Genomic DNA, 9344 nt, shown 5'->3' on the forward strand with positions numbered 1-9344 from the left:
ATCCAATGGAGAGGATTGGTTTTTAGTTTTTAGGATAGTGAGGTTTTTATTTGAACCTCTCCCTATATATATATATATAGACACACACACTTTTAAACTTAAATTCTGCTAAAAGTAAGTAAGTCTTTTCTTTGTGTATTATCTTCTATTACGAGTTGCATTTGCTTTCCAATTTATTGCTATGCACCGGTCATAATAAGATTTTGGATGGAAACAGAGAGTGTTTAAGCTTGAGACTGTCCACAACAACAACAACTGATATTTTTTTATCATACTGACTGTTCTCAATTTCAATATAAGCGTAGCATTATCAAAACAGCCTAGGTCATATAAACTTTGCATTTTCTCTTCCTCCTCTAAAAAATAAATAAATAAATAGTTCCTCCGGGACCCTTCATTTCTAAAAGCGCCGAGTCACCGACCAGGCCTTAAACAAGACCAAGTTGCCATATCGTAGAATACCACATTTCGCAAGTTGGTTTGATCATATGAATTTACAGAGCGCAACTAAATAAGTCAACTTGAGCAAGCATGTTGGAGAAAAAAGCATAATTAATTAAACCTAAGCACGATGTATTTTGGGATTATCCTCATGATTAATATAACCTCAACTACTCGACGAAGAACAACGCACAGCAACAAAACATCTTCTACTCCCTTTTAACTTTTCATCAGCTCGTGTGGGGCCCTGACTAGCGAAAGCGCCGGCCCAAACTTAAAACAACACCATCCTGTCATTAAACTACAAAATCCACAATTCACAAGTTAAACTAAAACCAACTTGAGCAGACATTTTGGAGAGAGCACAACTGGCACGGGCCTACACAAGGCGCACTTGCCATTTACCACCAATAAATATACTAAAAGAATTGGGGACACCAAGCACAGAAATTAGACTCTGCAAAAAAAAAAAAAAAATCCCATTTCCAAAAGAAGAGGCACAAACACAACTCTTACCACGAACTAGAAAAAACGAAGGGAAAGAAAAAAAAAAGAAAGAAAGAACCTTTTCTTTTGTTTTTTCATTGGCTAATATCCTTCTTCCCTCCACCCTTTCGAGTAAATACAATTTTTCCCATACTACCGATGACAATTGTCATCCAATATCCTGGCAAAGAAAATGACGACATACTCAAGAGTTCATTCAAGAGTTCGGTGATTGATATCTCTTTGATGCGTCATTAATGCCAATACTTTCTCAGAAAAGACCAAGGTGTCACAAGAAGGCCGATGGAGCAGGATTAACAACAATATGCCTGAGGGGATGCACAACATCACCGCCTCCCGCGTGCTTCACAAACTCCGCCGGCGTCAAGAAAGTGCCATGGCAAACACACACAATCCTCACTTCCTCCCCTTTCCGATACCTGTAAAGGAAACCCTCGACCCTTCTTCCGTTGGGACCGTCTCCCTTTGTGGACACGCATGGCATTTCTTCCATCATGCTCCTCTCCATCTCCTTCACTCCGTCGTTCACTGTGCAGCTCCTCTTCTTTGATGGGTTTTCTTCTCCTCCTGCTGAGGGGTTTGCAGGTTTTATGGAGGTTTGAAGATCTACACAATTCTTTGATCCAGAGCCACTGGTACCTGCGTAAACGAATTTAAAGGGCTAATTAAAGATATTTGCAAACCAACTAAAATATAGAAGTGGTACCAAAGTCTCATGCTTGAGTGTTTTTGGTTCATAATTCTTTTTTAGGCGAAAAGAGAAGTTAACATACTACATGTTAGAAGAATATCATTCTTTTTCCAAGAGGGGCGTTTCGGATTATTTATCATATGCAAGGGAAGCCATTAAATACACCATTATGGAGAAATGATAAGATTCCAACTAATGCAGAGCGAAGTATAAGAGAGAGAACTCAGAGAGCTCAACTGGAAACAGTAGTAAAAGTATGGCAATGATTAACTTAGCGAAGGATATCACCTAATAAAACTGAGTGGAAAAATAGGATTCATGTAGCTGAACGGCTTTGTTGTTGTTAACACGCCCCCTTCCTAATAATAATAATGTACCTGTACTTACACACAGCATCCCTCTGTCTAATGATAAATGTACATCCTGATCCGATATGGTACAACATGAAGATATCGAATGAACAAATATGGTATGAACTTGATAATGTGATCATCAAGACATACCCTACTATAAGTTCATAGGCCCGCATATTTACAAGAGATCTTCAACTAAGAAACAAATCTAAAAGATAAAAAAGGTAGGAGTTCCAAAGTTCTCAGATCATGCATCGCCTCCCCCCTTATGATCCTCTTCATACAATTCCTTGACAACCGAGTTCCTCACAATTGTTTTAGAACAGCACATGGCCATGAAAAGGACGTCAACAATATATCAGCTCTCCTTTTTCCCATCGTTAAGTTCTAGGCATCAAATAAAATGAGTTATATAGATCATTATCTAACGATCACGTCAGTAGGTCATAATGTAATATCATGCTCATGTTGGTTCCACGTGGCTAGTCTTCTAGAGAAAATAGACAGCTACGTAAAGTCGTGAATCCTTAATGGCAATATCTGAACATCACAAGAAAGTTATAAGCTACGTAATCATGGTCCCCGACAAAAAGAACTATCCATAACGCTTTCAGCTAAAGTAGGAAATTGAAAGAATGGCCTTGAAGCCCCCTTTTTGGGGTTGTCCACGCAATTATCTGCATCGTACCCTGTCATCCAAACCGTATAAATTCTTGCAAAAGTCGACACCTTGTCTTACCCCAACAGAATCAAATACGAATCCAATGGGTATATATAATTGTGACAAGTGTTTTGGGCTGTAGTGCAACGTATTTTTCATTAACTTGACAAAGTTATAGAAGATAAGTCTAATAATGACATGATGATGTAGTATTCAATTTAGCCTAGAAGAGTTCTGCTTGTCGTTTACCAATCATTAGCTTGTCATGGTATTGTTTGATGTATATGACAATTTTCCAGTGCAAATTGTGTGATTTATATCGAAATTGTAATGTTGTAACACGTTGCAGATGAAGAATAATTTGGATATTAGTTAAGTACTAAACAAGAACAAGCTGTTGGCTTTTAAATTAGTTAATTAACCGCTACGTTGTTGGCTTTTTAATTAATTTATTAATAGCTAGGCACTCTGAAAATATCCAAGCTGTTAGGAATTAATCCAACCAAAGACAAGAGAAGAATTGTTTCTTTCTTCCCTAGCATGGAGGACATTTATACTGTCCAAAAACAAAAATTGCACGATAACTATTGCATCATTTTTCACTCGTCAAACAAACTTCTCGTATGCACTCTTAACTATTACAATAGGAGCTTCATGTATTTCATGTAGTTTTATTTAAAACTACACTACAGCTCCAACTACAACAAACCAAATGGACCTTTATGGTTAGGACAAGACAGGTTATGACATATGAAACATCCATACACATACCCTTTAGGCATTTGATAAGTTTCTCGTGGTCATTAAAGGTCCTTCCACTAAACCAAAACTCCAAAGTTGTTGGTAAGAGTGAGAAACAGGGGCTAATAATTTTACATAATTTTATATTCTAAAATGCTGGCCATTTTAATGGGCCAAAAATATATTACAGTTCTTAAATCCGCTTTATCGTGGCCAATAAAAATTTGAACCTGGTTTGCCTTGGTACCAGGTTAGAAGGAGGTCCTTTCCACGGTAGGAAAAACCTTAAAAAAGCTTCGAAATTATGGTGAGGGCTGAGGGTCGTAGTTCTATAGTCTAAAAGCGACTGGAGCTGTACACGGATGAGCACAACCTAAATGTTGGGATTATAAAATATAAAGGTTTTCATTCTTTGAAAATGGTTGACATAAGAAAGCATGAACCAAAATACACGTCCTCTTGAATCCCACACCCAACAAAAACCCAAAACCAACGCACGCTCATCTATGAATTCTTTAAACAGAGAGTCCTCGTCGAACCAATTCACACTCAGTAAGTCCACCTTTCGAGGTCAAAAACCTCATACAAACGTAAGCAAATTATAGTGGCGAATTTTTGTGGGAAAACATCCGGCATCAGTAAAATCTTGAGGACCATTTGGTAGGTAAGGCAACCTACCTTGCCATCTTCCAGTGTCTAAACTTTAGCATTCATAGCAAACTTTATTGGAAAATTTAGTTCTAGAAAGCTATATATAATTAGTTCATATCTTACAAAATCTAATGAACATGAAATCAATGAGCAATGCAGAAAGAACCAAAAAAACAAACAAATAAATAAATAAATAAATAAATACCTTGCATTGGATTCACTATCCTCCCAAAATCCGAAACCACCGAAGAGCTACTCCCCTGCGAGCCAACAGACCCCTGCGAAGCCGGCCGAGGCGGCCATCTCGGCAGCTCAGCAGGAGCGACAAATCCATTCACCTTCACGAAATCCTCATCAAAATCCTCCTCCTTCAGATCTTTAGTCACCGCCGCTCTTTTCTCCGATCTTTTTCTCTTAGCCTCCATCCTCTTCAAGCTCTGCATCTCCCTCCTCTTCCTACCCTCCTCCTCGCTCTCCAATGGCATCGACCAAGTCCTCGTCAGCGCCTCAGAGCGCTCGACAGAGAACATTGAAAGCGTCGAGATCGACGAGGCCCGAGCCAGTCTTTTCGGTTCTGCTCCAAAGCAACCCCCTAAAGAGAGGCCGAGGCTCAGCTCAACCTCACCCGTGTCAGCTCCGGCGACATCCGCCGTCTTTTCGCCGGTGACTTCTCCGGTGAATCTCCGGAGGAAATCTTTCGGATAGATGTTTCTTCTCGAAGACAGTTCGTCTGCCTCGCCCTCCGTCGCCATTGAAATACTTATATCAAGATTCAATCTTTTTTTTTTTTTTGTAAGCTCTTAAGAGAAACAATCACGAGACCCAGATGCTCGATTTGTTATAAAATTAGAGAGAGTAAGAATTCTGAAAGCAGCCGAGAAGGAACTGAAAACAGAGAGAAAGAGGGGTTCTTCGCTTCTTCAGAGGGAGGAAGAAGGGAGGAGAACAGGGAACGCTTTTGAGTTTCCCCCTGAAGTTGGAAAATGTCGAAAGTACCCTTGAGGAAGAGGAATTCAACACGTGTTGCATGGAGAGGGAATTAGAGAGGATACGTGGCGAGTCCTCATCGGGAGCGGCGACGCCAAACAATTAGGTTTGGTTGATCGCGGGCCTCCTGCCTCGGGACACGTGGTCCACGTATGAGCCGTTGCTGGCAGAGACTTGGCACGTGCGGCAGGCGATCCTCGTTCGGCAGAGGTACAGACCGATGATTCTCTTCCTCTTAGCTTGGCTCGCATGAGGCCGGTAACGGCACGCTGGCGGTGCGGACAGCCGACCCCACGAGACTCGGCGTACGAGGAGGAGTCTAGGAGTAACGGTGCGACAGGGACAGCTGGCAGCCAAAGGAGAAGGGGGGGCATCTGCATTAGCGTCTCGGGTCGCGACTTGTGGAAAAGTGGAATTCGGGCTTTTGTAGTGTTGCGGCCCTGAAGTTATAAATACTTGCTGGTGGGCCTTGCAAGTGGATCGCAAACTGAATGGGCGAGTCGTTACTTTGGAAATTCAAATATTTTAAACTGCTAAAAGTAGCCTCTCTCTTTCGGACGATGGGGAAATGGATCCTACACGAGACACTGTATAGAGAATTGTACGGCTTCTTTCACCCCATAATCCTTCTCCGATTTCATTAGAGGGTTACGTATTGATCCTTTTTACTAATTTCGTGCCTCAAGTAGTCATAAACAAAAAATGTTATGTCACTTGTTCAAGTTTCCAAAAATATTATAATATATTATATATATATATATATTATATTATATATATGAGAAAAATTATGATCCTAAGGAGCACCACCTAGATTGATATCTAAGAATGCACCTTTCAAAATATAATGCGATTCGGCTTTCAATGGACGGATCTGCCTCCATTTATCTATGAATCATTATTTTAAAAATATCTACAAAATAAAATTCATGATGCTTTTGAATATTTTCTATACACATATCTTTTCATTGTCTCTTTGATTGTGACGTGTCTGTGAAATTCTCTCGTTAATTTTACCCATCACTTGATGCATTAGCTAAATACAACCCATATGTCTATTTTTTGTTTATATACTATCTGAATCATTAAAGATCAAAATATTGAATGGAGGTGATCTAAGTAAATTGATTGCTTATTAATCTAATTTTGGATCAAGTAAATGGATCAAGTATATATATTATATACTATATATATATTTATAATTATTATATATATATATTATATATATTATATATATATATATATATATATATATATATTATTATATAGTAATATAGATTATTAATGGGTATCCTTGTCATAGGAGGGGATTTCCTCCTTTTACCCTCTAAAATCACATATGAGCGACATTGTGGCTGATCCGCTCCGTTGAACTTGATCACATTATTCTAAACCAATAACACACCAAGTTTGGGGTGAACCCGCTCGTCGTTTGCACCCTTCATCCACTCGTCATCAATTTAACCGGTTTTGAATGAATAGAACTTTTCACATGGGCTCGATGAGGGTCAAACGACGACGGAGTCACCCTAAACTTGCTGTGTGCGGAGTTTCTAGAATATGTAGCATCCTAAGCATTCAACGGAGCGGATCATCCACAATGTCGGCTCAATCATGTGAATTTTAGAGGCTCTAGTCAATGAGGAAATCCCCTCTATGACAAGGATACACATTAATCATATATTATTATATATATATATATATATATTATATTAATATATATATATTTATATATATATATATATATATATATATATATATTTGTTGTTTGTTTGAGATCTCTTTCGGACGATGGGGAAATGATCCTACACGGAGACACTGTATAGAGAATTGTACGGTTCTTCACCCCATAATCCTTCTCACGATTTCAATTAGGAGGTTACGTATTGATCCTTTTTACTAATTTCGTGCCTAGAAGTAGTCATAAACAAAAAATGTTATGTCACTGTTCAAGTTTCCAAAAAATATATAATTATATTATATTATATATAATATATTATATTATATAGTATGAGAAAATATGATCACTAAGGAGCCACCTTAGATTGATACTAAGAATGCACCTTTCAAGAATATAAGCGATTCGGCTATTTCAATGGACGGATCTGCCTCCATTTACTCGTATGATCATTTTTTAAAAATGTCTACAAATATAAAATCATTGATGCTTTGAAATTTATCTAACACATTATCTTTTCATTGTCTCTTTGATTGTGCTGTCGTGTGAATCCTCGTTAATTTTTACCATCACTTGATGCATTAGTAAATACAACCCATATGTCTATTTTTTGTTTATATACTATTTGAATCATAAAGATAAAATGAATGGATGGGATCATAAGTAAATTGATTGGCTATTAATCTATTTTGGATCAAGTAAATGGTAGATAGTGCTTATAGTATTATATATATATAGTTTTACTATATATACTATCATTATAAATATATTATCTATATATAGTATAGTAGGTATATATATACTTAATATTATATATATATATGATATAGATATTAATGGGTATCCTTGTCATAGGGGGGATTTCCTCCTTTGTACCCTACTAAAATACGATGATGAGCGACATTTGGATGATCCTGCCTCCGTTGAACTTGATCACATTATTCTAAACCATAACCACCAAGTTTGGGGTGAACCCGCTCGTCGTTTGACCCTTCATACCACTCGTATCAATTTTAACCGGTTTTGATGAATAGACTTTTCACATGGCTCGATGGAGGGTCAAACGACGACGGATTCACCCTTAACTTGGCTGTGTGGGGTTTCTAGAATATGTACTCTAAGCATTCAACGGAGCGGATCATCCACAATGTCGGCTCCAATCTGTGGATTTTAGACGGCTGTCAATGAGGAAATCCCCTCTATGGGACAAGGATACACATTAATCTTATATTATATATATATATATATATATTATATTAATATATATATATTTATATATATATATATATATATATATATATATATTTGTTGTTTGTTTGAGAATACAAATTTTATCAAAATAACTTTATGCAGGTTGTATGGTTGAAACCATAAAATAATAGTTAAAAGTTCCAAATTGCTCCCTGCTCTTTCCACGAATAGGCTCCTGACATTTTGTTTGTATGTGGTTGTTCTGAAAAAATTTATACTCTACCTTATAGAAGTTGGAAAAGGATTAAAGTTAAGGTGAAATGAGACCAATCTTGCAATTGTCCAAATGAGTGGGACTAACAAATTGAGCTTCAGTTCTCTATAATCTTGATTATAACTGTTCTAATTAGGGGTTCAGATTCTCTATAATCTTGTTTGTAGAGAAAGCCTACAATTAACTATGTGGACTAATACTATTGGTTTATATCAATAGGCCCCACAGTTAAATAATTTTATATACGTTGAAGAGATTTGATAAGTGAATTATAGAATTTCTCGACAACTAAGGATGTAGAGGATCTCTACCCTCCAATTAGTAATATGGATCAATAGCATTTAGGGGATCCCACAATTAAAATAATTAATTTTACATATTCTATGTAACAATATCAGTAATGAGGCATACAGAATGAAAAAGATTATAGTATGCAGTGTATATATATCACCAAGTTGTAGTAGAGTTTCTCTACAACTAATGATGTAAAGAATCTCTAGCCAACAAATTGGATTCGACCTAGCGATAAGACTGATAAGACTGTAAATACAAATGCGAGCTTAGGATTTTAATCAATTGGATGCTACAAAGAGAGAAAAAGTTAAACATGATCTTCTGTTCTATTTAAGGTTAAGTCGCAAGATAAATCAAGTGAAGATTTTCTCATCTATAAAATGATATAAAAGATATAACTGTGTGGAATTGCAAAGACGTACAAACAAAAAGATATAAGTGAAACTCATTCTAGTTTGCACATCTTGTGTATGTAACTATTTTGTTTTTGTCATGCTTATTTACTTTTGAGTTATAGCCTGTTTGGTTGGTTTCTTAGACTTTATTGAAAAGAAAATTGGGGGAAAAAACCATCAAAAGATGGTTTCCAGTCATTTCCTCCAAAAAATCTATGAAATAAGTATTGTAAAAAATAAATCACATCATTCAGTAAGTTGGTGATGCCTCGTATGATTTTATATTTTTTTCCTAATTTTAAGGAGCGTGTCAAAAAAAAGTGACTATTACAAGAAATAGGTTTTCTATGAATTTCTTGTGTTTTGGCCAACCAAACAGCCGTGAATTTCATTAGAATATGGTCAAGGTACATCTAAACTACTAGATATTTTCTTAAGACAAAGATCTCTGATGAATAAAGTAGTACCACTTGCATGTCTAGG

The 9344-nt window shown here is 36.8% G+C and overlaps 1 protein-coding gene across 1 annotated transcript; it reads right to left on the reverse strand.

The window, feature by feature from the left end:
• Positions 904–4986, reverse strand: LOC109850552 (ninja-family protein AFP3-like). The gene is made up of 2 exons (XM_020420573.1): positions 4251–4986; positions 904–1587 (listed from the first exon to the last, which is right to left on the reverse strand). The coding sequence occupies exons 1-2, from the start codon at positions 4795–4797 to the stop codon at positions 1217–1219; spliced, it is 918 nt and encodes a 305-aa protein (XP_020276162.1). The 5' UTR covers positions 4798–4986; the 3' UTR covers positions 904–1216.

Source organism: Asparagus officinalis, chromosome 7 (genome assembly GCF_001876935.1).
Source record: "Asparagus officinalis chromosome 7, Aspof.V1, whole genome shotgun sequence".
Classification (NCBI taxonomy): domain Eukaryota; kingdom Viridiplantae; phylum Streptophyta; class Magnoliopsida; order Asparagales; family Asparagaceae; genus Asparagus; species Asparagus officinalis.